The following is a 17,258-nucleotide window of genomic DNA, read 5'->3' as shown; positions in this document are numbered from 1 at the left end:
GACTACAACAGCATTCTAGTGATTCTCCCTCTGTAGAGCTTCTCCCCTCCCAAATTCTTGTAACCATGGCTCACCTATAACACAAATGGTTTGTGTCATGTCCGTGCAGTAAATCTCCAAATACTTCCTACTGCCTGAAATCCAGTCGCTTAGCATGGCATGTAAAGCCTTCATGTGGCAAATGTCTGAACACCAACTAAGACCATGACACAGTACTAAGGCCAGTGAGACTGACTTAGCAGTCTAATGAAAAGGAAACAGGTGCTTAAACGAAACACACACAGTGAGCTTTGGAAGCAGAGGGGTGCTCAGCTCAAAGAATACAAAGCAACATGTATACAGGCAAGCTATTACTTGTAAATAAAGCAAGCACAGTGGAACTGTCAACACTTCTGTAAAGTTTCCCTCAACTCTTCTAAGTTAATTTCAACAAACTATTGACCTCACAGAATGTAGTATACAATTTTATTATATAATATATTGTTTTACGTTATCATTTGTATCCCACTCTTAACCTATGGGCTTTTTGAAGGCCACGATAAATTCTTTTTCATTCAAAAGAAAATGAAAAAACCAAAGATGGATTAACGTTAGGTTAACTAATATTGACATTACTCTGGAATATAAATTTTAAAATATTTATGTAATACCATAAATAATAACATACTAGTTGCAACTGATGTTACTAGAACTGAAAGCAGGATTTCACGTTAATTTTTCTCTTAATTTCTTATTAGCTCTGACGGGTGTAATTTTTTTGGATCCTTACTATCTTAGCCGAGCCCAAATTTTTGTGGATGTATTGACAATGCATAATAATAAAAAACAAAAACAAAACAGAATACAGCTTTTATATTATTGAACTTTATGTACAAAATCATTTGATTTCAAATAAACATTTAATGTAAAAACAAACGTTCTTTTAAACTGAATTTTTTTTTTTTACATCTACTGTACCATTCAAATGCTTTATCATCTTACATGATTTCTTCAAAATCTCTTAACAAGGGTACATATAGAAAAGAATTTTTTTTTTTATAAATAGAAACAAAGGGATTTTTTCAGCTTTTATTATAAGATGACATAAAAAGTTTACTCAACAGAAGTAATTTCATTACTATTTGGGGGAGGGAATCACCAACTTTTTGTGCAAACAATGCTAGCCTTCTTTTAAGCATTTAAGAGCATAACTGCTTAAGAAATGACATAAGCAATAATTCTACACCTACATCTCCCCTAAAATAATCTATTTTTTTTTCTTTTTACATATGTGCACAACTTTATTAGCAAATTAAAGCCCGAGAAAAATGCTCGAAATCCACTATCCAGAGGCATAATCAGAGTTTACTGTAACTCAGCATTTGGAGAGCTTACCAATTAAGGAGTCTGTAATGAAAGCTGCAGTTTCCCTCTTTCCTATTTTTTTTTTAACACAAAAATCAATGACTAAGAACTTAATACTGGATGACAAATCACATCCACACTATTAGTTAAATAGCCTCACAGTTAAACACATCTCAAAGACCAATCAAATCAGTATTTACATTTTATAAATTTCTGAAGACACCATTAGAAAGCTTATATATCCCTTCATTAAACAAAATAGGGAACTGCATCTGATGGTGGTGGAATGAAATAAAAAAATTAAAAATACCTGTATTTACAGCAGCATTGATCCTTTATAAATAAAGAATATGAAAATGCATTTATCTTTAAGGATAATAAAAAATTGAGGTGATGTTACTCAACCACAGTGCTTGGAGTTGGACCAAAAACTCTATTGGTGCTTGTTAATGTGCCAGTAGTGAAACCACTTTCTGTTGGAGAAAATCCAACTGCAAATATGTGCGTAAGACACATATAACACAGGGCAAAATTGCTCAAAACGATTCAAGTCAGCTTATCTGTATTGGATATTCTAATCGTGAAATACATTACGAAGACATCCTTGTGAAGAAAAAAAAAGTTATAGCATTTTCTGGTTCATTTTTATAAGAACATTTCCTCCCTCAAAAGTGGCATCTTAAAAACCTCAAACTCCTTCTTCCCTTGGTTTACAATCCTAATGAAGAGATATGGACAGCTGAATTTTCCATGTGATTACCTAATTGGGAAAGAAAAACAAGAAACAAAAAAAACCAGCAAAATGTTCAAGTTTAAAAAAATATACTGGGTGAGCAATGCACCAAAATTATCCACATAAAAACAAATGGATGGTCAGTAACCTTATAAGCCAACATGACATTTCACCATTGACAATGTGAAAAATTAACATGCTCCCAAACAGGCGTAAGATGAAGAAGTGCTATTTTTAAATTGTAAAATGAACTTACATCATGTAAAATATCTTATGTCATAATTTTTCATTCCAAATTGATAAATGATTTCAAAATCAAGGATCAAGGTTTGACTGCAAATAATAATGCAACATAATTTCACAAAAATCTTCAATTTCTAAAAAAGGGAATCACATTCCAATTTTCCCTCCCCAAGAAAATGTCTCACAATTACAAAGTAGAAAAACAGCCAGTCACAACTGCAAAAAAACATTGTAATTTAAATATATGAAATAATTTCTCGATTATCAAGTCAATATATTTCGTAAGACAATTGTTGAAGTTAAAAATACTTTCTTTGAAATATTGCTTTTCATGCTCAAACTTGAGAATGTTTTAATGACATCAATAAAACTGATAATACATGTAATGCTGCATAATGAAGTGAAATAGAACCCTGATAAAAATATCCTTGTTGAAATCATTTACTTCATCTGACAGTGCCTGTTTGGAACTTATGATTAAAAACAAAAACAAGACTCTTTCCTAGAGGCTGAATTCCCTAGAATGAAATTTCAGTGTTTGTCCATAACATGGGGTTAGGCCTTTTCAGAGTTTTTGTTTTTTGCTCTGTTTTGAAACCCCTGAGACACCATCTGTTTCCAAAGCTTTCTCTTTTGAGTTAATTTCACTAAAGCCATTTGCTGTCCCATTTTGTTCTTCAGTGATTTCTTCATTTGCAGGGGAAGCAGATTCTCCTTTTTCTAATTTTTGTTGCATTTCACGGAGCTTGGTAACAGCTTTATCTATTGACATTATGCTAATAAGGTTAAAGTCATGCATGCTGACTAGATGAAGCATGAAGTTTCGACATAAATTCTTCTTAATTATTTTCTGTCCATAGTTTTCTACAAACAGCATACAGGCATGATTCATTTGATTGTCAGCAATAAACCTATTTAATAAAAACAACACAAAACATCAACAGAACATTAAGACTATATCCAAATCCAGTTAAGTGATGACTTAACAAGTAGTAGAACTATAGTGAATCTGAGATTCAATCACCTGAGTGAGCTTACAGTCTTAGAAATTTAACCAGAACTTAAATAGATGTCATTTCTGTTTTTCCTATTTCTGTTTTTCCTAACGAAATTAGGAACTCAGCAGTTAAAAGTATAAAACATTTTCTCTTGCCAGCACCACTTTTATTAACTATATAATACAATTCTCTCAGTTTCCTATATCAGAAGCAGTGTTTCCTCTACATTCAGTTCATGGTAAACCTCTGAAAAGATGAAGATGTCACAACAAATGTGGTACAGTGTGATTGTTTTGGTGGAAAGCAATGAATAAAATTTGAGAGAAGCAAATTAAAATTGGAGAAGGCTGCTCAGTTACCCACTGAAACTTGAGACTAACAGAGCCTGTAAAAGCCTGCCTGCAGATCTGATAAAATCCAAATAGTTTACCAAATACCTGCCAGTCTGTATGCCAGTGTATCATGAACCCAGTAGTTGTTATGCTAACAGATTTCGATCAGGAATTAAAACAGAACTCAATTAAGTAATCTGACTAAAATTCTATCTTGAAACTGGCATATCAGGACAAAAGGAAAAACAGATTTCAGGCAAGCCTCCATATACATACTTTACTCATAACTGAGTTTTAGTGACTAGACCAGGGATCAGGCAAATATTTTCTGTAAAAGGCTAGATAGTAAATATTTTAGGCTTTGCAAGCCATATATGATCTCTGTTGTCTTCCTCTTTTTAATTTTTTACAACCCACTAAAAATGTGAAGACTACTCTTAGCTCAAAGCAGTTTACAAAAAAAAAGGCTACAGGCCATGCACCCAGACATCTGGACTAGAAGTTATGTACCAACTCCTCTTCACTCCCCAAGAGTAAGAAAACAAAAGTGCCCTCTCCCACTTATTTCATTTAACTATAAATGAAAAAACCTTACATTGCTTGTGCTATACAAGAAAGCCTTATATGAGGATCTAATACTAATGAAGGTAGAGAAGAAAAATATATGTACTGACAGGTAAATAGTTCACATAGGGAAGGAAGCAGATCTGCAGGAAAAACAATGCTTCAGCCACAAAGGCACAAGAAATAAGGATCGTTCTACCTTGAGCTTTATGAAATGGTAATAAGAAATCAGAAAAGCTGCTTATATTTTATTCTGAATAATTAAGCAATTTTTAAAAATTGTGGCAATAAGTGTGATAAATAGTTTCCAGGAATTCCAGGTGTGTAGCACATGGCATATTATTTATGTATCCCCTAGCAATAAAAGGAATAAACATTGGATTTTTTTTTTTTTAAAAAAGGACATTAAATAAAAACCTGCTGTTAGATGGAGCTAGCACCTTCCTTAAACATTCTTTGAGGATAACCATTTTTTCTTTATAATACTTGAATTAGGATATTGAGGACAAATTATATCTAAACAGAATTTTAAGTAAGATTCTAACAGATTTATAGAATGTGAAGCAACAAAAAGAACGTAAAGGAAGTGGAATATCTGAATTTAGAAATACCCTACCCATGCTTCATGACATGGAGATTCCAGAGTTTCATCACTTCTTTCTCTCCTTCATTAACATCAGAAAATTCCTCAATTTGCTTTAAAAAGAAAAAAGAGAGAAAGAAAAAATATCTGTTAGATACAGAATACGTATAATTGGTATTTCTAAGAAAAAATTGTGAGAATGTCAAAAATAGAATTTTTTGCAACTAAAAACACCACAACTTATTTATATAGCAAAGTGGCAATGTTTCTTAAAATCATCTATTTAGGTAGTAACTTTAAAAGGGAAATTCTATGTTATGACAATAGTTACCTTTAAATAAAATGAAAAAACACAATACAGAATCACAAGAAGAAAATTTGTATTTCCTTTAGTTGGTTACTGTCAAAATGACACAATTATAAAAATTGTAGATTCCTGAATTCCTTAATTTAGAAAAAGCTCCTTTACACTAAATCAAAATGTAATTCATATTAAACAATTATTAGTTTTCAAACAAAAATCATTTAATCATAAAATTCAAAAGTCATTGTCAACGATGATGATGATGATAACAGCAACAACAATAATAATAATTACAGTAATAGTTTTTTCTCTTAGCCATTCAGGATCTTTTTCATCTTCACTATCTACTTCCATTTCTTGTGGACGGAGAGGTAAACAAGTATCACTATGGAAATAGAGGCGATTGTGTCCACTACTGTATGTTCGTTGCTGTTCCACTTCTCCATCTTCAGATTCAAGAAATTCAGACATGCTTGCTTTTGTTCGTTTTGGCCTAATGAAAAGCAATGTTGATGTAATGTTAAGTAACACAGAGAAGGCTCACACCCCCCAAATAGAGTACATTCCATTCCCACAGGTTTCTACCTAGGTATGCACACACAAACTTCCACTGAGAGACACTTGAATCCCCCTATAACCACTAGAGCAGAAGCAACATCAACAACACAGGAAAAAGCTGTAAGGAGCAAGTGAGAAAACCTCTGTAGAAACAGGAGCCGAGGGAGGGTTACACAGCAGTATACCACCCCAGAGACTTAGCTAATACTGAAATAAGGATTCCCACCTAAATGTAGCTTTGTCTGGCTTCCCTTTATTCCTCCAACATCATCAATAGAAGTCAGAATAAATTTCTGTTGTATGACTTTTTTACCTACCTGCACACAAGAATGTGTGTGATAGGTGTTCTCTTTACTGGTCCATTGCGACTGAAAGCAAATCCAGGTTGGCGATGAATATCCTGAGGATTTCCTGCATAGGAGCCGTCATAACACTCGTTGATAGAAACGTCTATCCTAGCACCTTTTGGATGATACTGTAACAAAAATGGCAAGGTGTTTAGGAAAAGAAAATAATAATTATCCTAACTTAAATACCTATCCTTCCAACTTAATTAACTAAAAAGTACTTGTGGGCTCTTAATGTTTCAAAAACTAAAATACGCTAGGCATACCAGCATGGTGAACAGGAAGTCAGAAGACCTGGAGTCAAAAAGGTCTGTGTTATAATCCTGGCTGTGCCATTTACTGGCTTGGTAACTTCGTACAAATGATTTCTTGACTGAGCAAGGATAAGGAAATTACCACTTAATTCAGAGCTGGTGTGAGGATTATGTGAGTCATTATAGGTGTACTGTGCAAATACACATAAACTCCGAATCATTCATTCACTGTTAATTCATGCATAAGCAATCCATCAGTGTAGAGATTTTGGTATTTTGCACAAAGTTCAATTTCTGAAAGTCAAATTGTATTATAATGTATAATATATTATGAGTAAGAAAAGATGAAAGTCACTCACCACATAGTTGAAGATAAACCTGCTATGGCAGAGTTTAAGATGTTTGAGCAAGCTGTAGAGTTTGCGGCAGTTCAGAGTGCACCAAGGGCAATGCAGGTCATCTCTTGCTTCAGTTTGCTGTCTTGTATTGTTGTTATAAAGGAACTTTAAAAATAACAGAAGACAAAAAGAAGAACAGCAAATCTCCACTTACATATCTCAAGTTATTTTGTTTCAATATTACCTTTAAAAATAGTTAAAACAATTTAAAAGGAAAATCAAGTCAGAGGCATTCTTTTTATTTAAATATGCCAAAATATTTCAGATATAACATGCAAAACAAAGGTATCTCGTGATTACTTAAAAAAGAAGGGTCAGCTATGTTTACCTGGTAAAATATTCTTAATTTTTGTCGGTTTTCATTTGAAGTATCTTTTTCTTTTCTTGTTTGCAGCTCTGTAGTCAACGATTCTTTAACAGCTGAAAACATATACTTTTATATTTAATGAAAATAGTTGCTTCTTAAAAGTGAAGTAATACATCTTGTGAAAATAATTAAACAATAAAGGTTTCACAAAATTCTTCTTGTGGTATTTAATACAATGTTTGTTCTCACCCTCAACTGATGTTCAGGGGAACAATCCCCTTAATCAGCAACCCTAATCAGATAGTAAGGTCTTTATTGGCAGGAGCCATTTTTTTTTTCCTTTAAAAACCACCTATAATGTCCTAAAACATTCTAAAAGTAACCCCAAGTAATTATTATATGTAGTCACTGTAATGCTTTCAGCACTTTGAGGTCAGAGTATGGTTTTGATTGGACTTTGTATTCCCAGTGCACAGCAGTGAGCAGATATCCACTAAGTGTTGGTTTAACAGAAATTAAAGTGATTGCACTAAGATCATTCCAAATCCAAAAGATAATTTGTTAATAATTCCAGTGTATTACTTTACTGACTTAAAAATAAAGATTTTTATTTCCTCTGACATAAGTAATCATTTCATATGTACAATTTTGTATAAAACTCTTCTTCTCAGTTTCTTTGAAACTCTTTTATCTACTTGGCCACAGAATTCTTTGAGAAGTGCCCAGACCACAATTTACTTGGGAAATCTTTCCTCTGACATGGGTCATTTCTTTTATCTCTTGAATCTGACTTACAGTGACCTGCACACAATTAATGGACATGAGTGGTATATATTAAAGACAGCTGTCTTAAGCCTTCTGCCTTCTTAAACAGTCTTAGATAAAAACATACGGATGCTCTCAGGTCAAGGACAGTGTTCTTATCAGGCAGATAAACAAAATGAAAGAATACTGCAACCTGGGCCTTAGCAGAGCTAACTGCTACAATTTGTAAATGTTTTTCCTCTTAAAAATTTACCGCAAAATTTAACCTGGTAAAATTCAGGTTATGATGATCCTTTTCCAGCCCTAAAATTGTACAAACACTCTGAAATAATGAAGTCACTTCCATAACATAAACAAATTTTTATATGAATTTTTAAAAACATACAGTTCCAAAGCCCTTTAAAGCTGCAATTCCAACATCTAAAAAGCTCTGAAAAACAATCATATTCTCATGAGTTTATTTATTTATTTAATGGAGACAAATTTATTTAATGGAAAAACCCTGAACTGACATAAGGCTATCTATAAACCTCATTTGGAGGTGTTATAATAGTATACGGCATATACTATACCACACTTATAAAATTAAAGAAACCAAAAAAACCCCAAAATTCCCACATACATCTGGCACAAAGGTTATGAATAAAGGACTAATAATAGGAGAACCCTAATTTACTTCACAATATACCTAATAAGTCAAATAATATTTCCCAAAGATTACTGGAGCAAAACAAAAACTAATTAATCTAAAGCCTAAGTCCTAACTCTGTAAAGCATTATTTTGGCAGCAAAGTTTTCATACCAATAGTTTGAGTAGGTTTAACTGAACCAGGCTTGTTTTCTTGATGGAGACTCTCTGAATTTCTAGTGGCAAGAGGTTTGGCGATAGGAGCTGTAGATTTATCATTGGTCTCTCCTGTCCAACGAAGAGTGAACTGCAACGTAGGTCCCTGAGAAAATGTTTCAAATGGAGGCAGTCTCTTAAAAAGAAAAAACATGAAAACAGTGAAGATTCCAAATAATGAACTGAAAGAAATTGTAGGAGTAAAAAGAAAATATTTATTATGACATGTTAATGTGAATTTGACTTAAGAGATTTTTCCTTAAAAACCCCAAATGCCTACATGGATGGCCAGGCAAATAAAATAATGTACAGTGCAGTAGAGCCTGTAGTACTGGAGGGCTCAGATTGTCTACAAGAGTGACTACTTATTGGCAATTGCTGAATTGTTGCCCCATACAAACAATAGCCCAACACAGCCAGATTTTCAGATCTTTTTCCAAGTTTCCAAGAGAAATATTCCAATTTTTATTTGTTGGTAATTTAAAAATTAAAACAAAAAACTAAAAACTATGATACCCAAAGCCTGCTGGTCTGCAACCTCTCTTAGATGACCAATTACTTTTTTTGTGTAAACTGAATGATTATTAAAACAACTAGTAATTTTCCTTGACTTCTCTCAGCTTCACTGACTGCCCTTACTTCTCTTCTTCGGATTTTAGGACACTGAACTATCTTGGCTTTCCTCCTCCACCTCTAGTCACTTATAAAACCACTCTTCTCTTAGCCTCCTTAATTCCTAGCTAACATTTAGCCATATGCCTGAGTCTTTCACCCATCCTCAAGGATTTACCCATTAGACAGATGATCCCAAATTGGTTCTCCATTCTTTATACTTGAGCTCTAAACACTGCCACTTGGATATCAAGGTCACCCTGAACTAAAATATGTTTTTAGACGTGAACGCATTATCTTTTCTTTCCTTCTCAGGCACAATTATTTTTGTTCCAAGCATTATCAGTCTACTAGTGACCCTAAACTAAAAATTTCAGAATTACACTTGACCCCTATTCTTGCTTCTGCTTTTCTTACATAATCAAGTATAGATCTTTACTATCTTATTAGTACAGTATCTTAGCTGCTCTCCCAGCTTCTAATTTTTACTTCCCAATCCATATCCAAATAATCTTCTGAAAGACTGCTTTCATGCTATTCCCTTTTGCAGAAACCTTCAATGGGCTCCTATTTATTTTTACTGCCACACAAGTCTAATCTTCCTCTACATCTTTATTACAAATAATCCTCTTAAAACTATAATTTTAGATGGAATGAAGTGAAAGTGTAATCATATAAACCAATTTTGACACAGTGAGTCCATATCTAGGAATTTATCTTATAAAAATACTTGCAATGCAAAAAGATACATGTATGGGTTGGCCAAAAAGTTCGTTTGGGTTTTCCATTAAGATCTTACAGAGAAACCTGAACGAACTTTTTGGTCAACCCAATACAAGTATACTCACTACAACATTTTTGAAAATGTAAAAAAAATTAAAATAATCAAATTATCCATTGAAGTGACACTGGTTTAGTAAATTATGGGACATTATTTAAAAGAATAACACAGAGCTGTTAAAAAGAAGCAAATCTATATGACCTGACTTAAAAGGATACCCATTTCATATTGCCTCAATTTCTTGGGAAAACCCAACAACTCATATAATAATCCTTATTTTCCCATGGATAAACGTAACAAACTTGAAAAAAGAAATTTAAAACAGAAAGATAATAAATACCTGCAGAAAATTCAACCACTGTAGATACGTATAAAGAAATAAAAATTATTTAAAATCCCATCACCTAGAGGTAACCACTATTATGATTAATTTTATAAAAGGTGGATGTATTATTATATAAAAATTAAATATTATGGGGATCTTCTTGTCAAAGTATTGTTCTTTCAATGGCTATCTTTTTAGAGTTAAGGTGTTTCCAATTTTTCACTATTTAAAATTTTCAGGCAAGACTTGTAATCTACATCTTTTCAGTTAAACAGTTACTACCTTGTGACAAAACTATAGAATGAAAATTAACTGTTACATAAAACTTAATAATTATATACACAATTAAAATTATTATTCGTATCACCAGTCTGCCCTCCAATAAGGTTATACCAACTTATTCTTACATTAAAGCATTACTTGAGAGCATGTGTCCTCACGTCTCCAACTAGAAACTGTCAACCCTTTTTAACTGTTGTCAAACTAGTAGTCAAAAGTAGTATCTCTGATTTTGTTTGCATCTTTGAATACTAGTAAGGCTGAATATCTTTTTAAAAGCTTACTGGTCATCTATATTTGTTGCTTTAAGAACTGTCAGACTGTTCTTTACCCTTTTTTTCTAATTAGATTGCTTATGTTTTTATTAACTGCATATTCATATTAGCCTTTTGTTATGTTACAAATATTAGCCCCAGTCCATCATTTGCTTTTAACTTTAGATTTGTGCAGTATATGATTCACTTTAGTCATTTTTATTTTATGCTTTCTAGCTTTTGTAGCATACCTAGAAGGGCTTTTCCTCATAGCAAGATTAATATTCACCTATATTTTTTTCTGAAGTTATATAGTGTTAATTTTCACATTTACATTTATGAGCCTTCTGGAATTTATTAGGTCTAAGTTTATTTCCAGAAGACTAGAGACCAATTCTGTCACATGGATAATGAACAGTTTATCTTTCCCACACAGATCTAACACCAATTTTATCATAGATTAAATTCAAAATATACAGGAAACTATTTCAAGACTACGCTTCAGTGATGTGCTTATCTATTGCTAAGATTTTACCATAAATTTAAGTTCTTTTAACTTTATACTATGTTCTATTATCTGGTAAGTAAAGGTTCTCAGAAAACTTTTCCATAATTTTCCTTAGTATTATTACATATTGTTCTAGGTTAACTTGAGACTAATTTTTTAAGGCTTAAAAAAAAATCAGGATTTTGCTTGTGCTGGTACACTGATCTAATATATTTAGAAATAAATGACATTAGTATTCTGCTGAGTCTGCCTATCCAAGAAATGTATGTATGCCTATTTATTTTTTTAAGTCTCTTAGAATTCTAAGTTATTTTAAGCCTGCTTCATCTAAGATTTGAAGATTTCTTGATAAATTTATTAGTCATATGTTACCTGCTGTTACTATGAATGGAATTTAAAATATCAGTTAATATTTATTGAGCACTTATTTTATGCCAGGCACGGTGCTAAGCATCTTTAATCATTTCATTTAACCCATCAATTCTGTGCCTCGTTTCACAAATGAGAAAACCGAGACACACAGGGGATTAAGTAATTTGCCAGACGCCACATAGCTAGGAGTGGAGATTTGAAGCTGGCAGTCTGGTTCCAAGGATGATGCCTTCCATTAAATACTCTGACTAGATAATTCTGACTTGTGTTTTTCAAAGTATAAAAAAAAGGACTCTTCCTTCCAACATGAATTCCTTCCAATGTGAATTTGCATTTGGGGAAGAAAACATCAATCAAAAATGGGAGTTCATAACTATAACGTGCTCAGTCTTCTAAGTAGTCCATACCTTCCCATCAAGAATAGTCTCCCATGTTGCTCTTTTCTTGCTTATTGGACATTCTTCCATTTCCTGCATGGCTACTTCATATTCCCCATCTAAAAGCTGTAAGCGCCTGTTAGACAAACACATACACTTTAAAGTAACCTGAGTATTATTGTAAGTACACAAATTCTACATCTTTAGATTTATACTAAAAAGCATTTATTAAATTTATAAACTAGCTTACATACCCAACAAGACTTAAAAATATACCTACACTCCATTCCTGACAGAAGAAATTTTAATGATTTGTACTGATAATTATTACTAGAGAATTATTTCATTACTGTAGCTACCCAGATGTAACTTTAAACACTTAAAGTATAATATGCCTAAGGTCTTAAAACTTGCTAAGTTTTAAACGTTAAGTATAAAGCATGTGTGCAGGCTTTATACTTTTAAAAACAAGGTAACAACGGTGTTACAATACTTGCCTTAGGGAACCGCTAAGAATTATGTCTCTGTTATCTTTAACTACTGTAAGTACTTGAACTAGAATTCTTGACTTTTATACTTGAACAGTAAACTAATTAACTGTAAGATCCTGGGGGGCACCTGGCACATATAGGTGCTCAATAAACATTTCATAGGTGAATGAATAAATGGAATACTGGTTGAATCAAAGAATCGATTAAATTCTACCCATACTCACAGTATAGTTTTAATGTGTGTGTACATATCTGTGTGTGTATACATAGTTTATGTTATTTTTTCCATACAATTAAACACTACTAACCTAAATACCATTCTTCAACCATACTCAATAATTAATTGTATATCAAGAATCTGGCATCTATTCATCAGTCTTAGAGAAATTCTGTTAGGTGGTATTAGCTGACATTTATTGAGTGCTTACTATGTGCCAGGCACTATTTTAGACTTTACAGAGTTCATTTAATCTTCCCAACACCTCTATGAAGTAGATGCTATTACTCCATTGTGCAGAAGAAACTGAGGCACAGAGAGGGTTAAATAACTTGCCTTAAGATGACACAGTGAGTAGCCAGAGCTAGCAACAGAATCTAGGTAATCTGTCTCCAAAGTCTGACTCTTAACACCGAATGATTTTGAGCCTTAAGAATTTTTGTCTTTATGCTGTGCTACTGTATTTATTCTACTTCATAATATATCAACAAGGCTGTTCAACTTAATATTTTTAGAATATTAATTCTAAAAATAATTTTATTTTATTTACTAATTTGAATAGGGAATACATTAGTATATACTTCTAAAATGGAAAGGACTTTTTTCCTCCTGCATGTTTACATGACTACATAATATTCTATTTTATGGCTGAACACGTGATAGCTACAATCCAATGTACTCCTACCTGTAGTGTATGAAGAGGCCCTTTTTCCCCACAGCCTCATCAACAGTGCTTTATCAAGTTTTTTGATATCTGTCAAACTGGTAAGTGAAAAAATGACATCTCAGTGTACTTCTATATTCAGATGTTTTACCTTTTAGTTGTTTAAAAACCATATATATTTTCTTTTCTTGAAAACATTTTCATGATATCCCTTCCTCATTCTTCTATTGGCCTGTGGTTTTCTTTTTACTTAGTATAATCTTTTTATATTAAAGGAATGAGGCATCTATCTATACATTATGAGTTGAAATTAATTTTCTCCTGACTTGTCATCTTTATTTTGACTTGGCTTATGATGGCGTTTTTGTTTTCAGAAGAAGTTTTCTTATTTCACTCCATATTTCATACTCTTTCAATATGGCTTTTGAATTTTGGTCATTCTTTAAGGAAACTTTAGCTTCTCAGAGATTATAAAAAGAATTTTTATAACATCTAACTCCTCAGATCTTGGTTGGCAAATACTTCTCCTCTACTGAAAGGAACTATGACCCTTTGAAGAAATAGCCAATTCCAGAGCAGAGGTAGGAAAAGGAGAATGTAAAGCCTGGACTATCTAGAATATTCCACAAAACAAGGAAATAAATAAATAAAAACAAGTCAAACGGACTTAGGAGCCTGCTTGGAAGGGCTCCTCCTGACAAAATTTGGGACAATTTGAGCATTAAAATAGCAACATCAATAGATTAAAACAGACTGAATAAAACTGGAATTTGTTAATCCATACTGATTAAAAAAAAAAGGTTGAGAGAAGGAACGCTCTTCTTCACAGAAAAATGCCAACAAACCAAACATGGAAGAACTGATAGAAAGTTACCATGTCACAGCCACAGAATAATTTACTCAAGTAAGAATCATCAATGGATGCTAAACTATTGCGTTAAAAAAAAAAGACTTGGGAGCAAAAGGACATTTATCCAGTTTCATGTATTAATTATTACAGAGGTTGCATATTAATTAATTAAAGTGAAAAGGGACCATTAAAATGGAGAAATATGGTAAATACCACTTTAGCCAAGTGATCAAACCTAATATCAGCTGTGTCTGTGACGTGCACAAAGAACACATCACCAATTAGTGTTCCTGCCCAAAATGTTTAACCCGAATCTAAACATAAAGAAACAATCACAAAAGTCCAAATTGAAAGACATTCTGCAAAACTACAGGCCTGTATTTAAAGTGTTGTTATAAAAGGCAAAAAAAAAAAAAAAAAAAAAAGGCTGGAAAACTGTTCCAAATTGAAGGAGACTGAATAGATATGGCAACTGACAGATCGCAATCCTTGACTGGGGTGAGTGGGGAACAGAAAAGGACATTATCGAGGAAACTGGGGAGAGAGTATTCTATTTTTTGTATCATGTTAAATTTCCTGAATATGATAGGCGTACTGTGGTTATGGAGGGAAATGTCCTTGCTCTTAGGAGATATACGCTGAATGAAGTGTTTATGAATAAGGAATGAAATCCAGTGTCATGATCTAACCCTCAAATGGTTTGTCACAAAAATACACTCACAAATAAAGCAAATGTGGTAAAATGTTAACAACTGATGAATCTAGGTGAAGGGTACATGGGTATTAATTACTACCTGTATTGTTCTTTCAACTTGTTTATAGGTTTGGAAATTTTCAAAAGAAGTTGGGAGAAAATTCTCCCATGATTTCCCCTTGGTACTTTTTTAAAAAAGCAGTTTTTTTGTTTTAACGTACAAGGAATATGTTAATATAAGGTAGAAAGAATTCTTAAAAGAATATAATGTACCCCTCCCCTCATGCTGCCTAAAATATATAGAACATTTACCAACACTGATGAAGCCCAGTGTGCAAAAACAGCCTAACTGCTTCTCCCACAGACACAACCCCTATCTCCTAGCATATATGTTTCTGTTGTTCTCCATTAAAATTTTTGATCCACATTCAAATTTCTGACTTAAAAAAAAAACACTGTATTGGTTTCTGCCGGTAACATTAAGCGACATTAAGTGATATATTCTAAGACAATATGGTAGCAAAATCCATGGCATTATTCCTAATCACCTTTGCTTTCCCATTAAAAGCCCTATAACCTTTCTTTACCCTAGTGGCTAATAAGTGGATTACATTAAAGCAACAATTTACTTTTTAAAGAGCAGGAGAAACACACTAATTGCTTTTCTTGGCTCTTTCTCCTATACCTAACTGAACTGTGTTAACTACCAGTGAGCAGCCTAGGACAAGAAATCATGATGTATTACAGGTTTCATCCTCCAACCCTATCAAAAAAGAATGCTGTATTTGCTTCCCAGAGGTTCTTTTACTGGCACTAAGATGCTTCATTCCCAAACAAAAACTGCAGATGATTATAAATCCAGTGTTCCTTGCTACCTTGTGCCAAACGCACACAGAGCCACACAATGATGATTACACACACTTTTCTTCCTTAACTCTAGTAAATACATAATCTCAAGATTTGCACGGGGCCCACTTCATTCAGGTCTCTGCTCAAATATGACCTTTTCTCAGAGGCTTTCTCTACAAAAACCACCATTTATTCTCTTTATTCTTCTTCACAGCATTCCCACTAAGTGACATCAGTTGATACAATTTTGGGGGGTGGTGTCTGTTTCCTCCACTAGAAGTTAAGCTCCATGAGGGCAGGGGTTTTGTTGCCTTCTCACTGCCTAAAACAATGTCTGACAAAGAGGAGACACTCAGAAAATACTAGCTGAATAAACAATCTTAACTGAGCCGTTCAAATAGTTCCTCATATATGTTTATTGCTTTCTACGTGATAAAGAGAAAAGTTCAGTATTTGCAAATTTCTTTTTTCATCCATAAGAATAAAGAGAAACAAAGGCAAAGAAACAATATCACCACTATATTCTGCTTCAAAATAAAAACATTTCTAAAACATGGGAGCCTTGCTTGTCCATCAACATTACCTGTTTTTATCAAATACTGTCATTTGTGCAACAAATGTTTTTTCCCCATCTTCACGATTTCGTTTTCTTCTAGCTGGAAGTTCTTCATTGACATCTGAATTTGACAAACATTTCTCATGAATCAAATATTCAAGCAAAAACATACTTATGATATATAGTCCCTTCACATAACATACTACATTTATCCCAAATGAGGTACAAATAAACTTAAGTTACAATATAATAATATCTAAACACTCTTCAACTTTATGTCTCAACTTTATGTGTATGTCCTTACTTTTTGATATTCATTGACATTATTAATCCCACAATTTTGCAAATATTATTTTCTGTTCAGAATGATCTTTATTGCTAGGCAAGGAGAAAAAAACCCTCCTCATTCATGGTTACTTTCCAGGAACTTCAAAACTCAATGATTATTTCTTCCTAGGTGCTTCTCCCCTGAACTTCACAAATACCTCTATTATACCACATATCATTTAGCTGCAATTATATTTTATGTTTATCTCCATACTCTAGGTTATGAGCCTTTGGAAGATGGGACTGGATTTCTTAATCATCTTTGTGTCCCCAGCATCTATATGTTGTTTGAATGATCACCTCAAAGGTGGATTCAGAACTGTTGGTAGGATACAAGGATAGATGTATGGTAAGTATAATAAAATGTTAACTGTAGACTCTAAGTGGTGGGTAGATAGGTGTTCACTACCAAATTCTTTTGTCTGTTCTGTATGTATGAAATTTTTCACAATAAAATGTTGAGGGGGGAGTGAATTCATTGTTTGCTGAGAGACTAATTTAAATACCAGTCTTTTCCATCCAGTATTT

General features: G+C 33.0%; 1 protein-coding gene across 2 annotated transcripts in view; it reads right to left on the bottom strand.

Moving 5' to 3' along the window:
* Positions 1-842: 842 nt before the first annotated feature.
* Positions 843-17,258, bottom strand: part of SUZ12 (SUZ12 polycomb repressive complex 2 subunit) — a 40,496-nt gene continuing 24,080 nt past the window's right edge. For both annotated transcript variants that reach the window (XM_032617247.1, XM_032617246.1), the window contains 9 exons: positions 16,431-16,524; positions 12,113-12,218; positions 8,533-8,710; positions 6,987-7,078; positions 6,620-6,763; positions 5,977-6,134; positions 5,396-5,594; positions 4,831-4,910; positions 843-3,231 (listed from right to left, as the gene is read on the bottom strand). In XM_032617247.1, coding sequence (XP_032473138.1) covers positions 2,886-3,231; positions 4,831-4,910; positions 5,396-5,594; positions 5,977-6,134; positions 6,620-6,763; positions 6,987-7,078; positions 8,533-8,710; positions 12,113-12,218; positions 16,431-16,524 — 1,397 coding nt within the window. In that variant the 3' untranslated portion in view covers positions 843-2,885. The remainder of the gene's footprint in view (positions 3,232-4,830; positions 4,911-5,395; positions 5,595-5,976; positions 6,135-6,619; positions 6,764-6,986; positions 7,079-8,532; positions 8,711-12,112; positions 12,219-16,430; positions 16,525-17,258) is intronic.

The sequence above is a fragment of the Phocoena sinus genome, chromosome 20 (genome assembly GCF_008692025.1).
Source record: "Phocoena sinus isolate mPhoSin1 chromosome 20, mPhoSin1.pri, whole genome shotgun sequence".
NCBI lineage: Eukaryota > Metazoa > Chordata > Mammalia > Artiodactyla > Phocoenidae > Phocoena > Phocoena sinus.
This window is presented reverse-complemented; position numbering and strand designations above follow the sequence as displayed.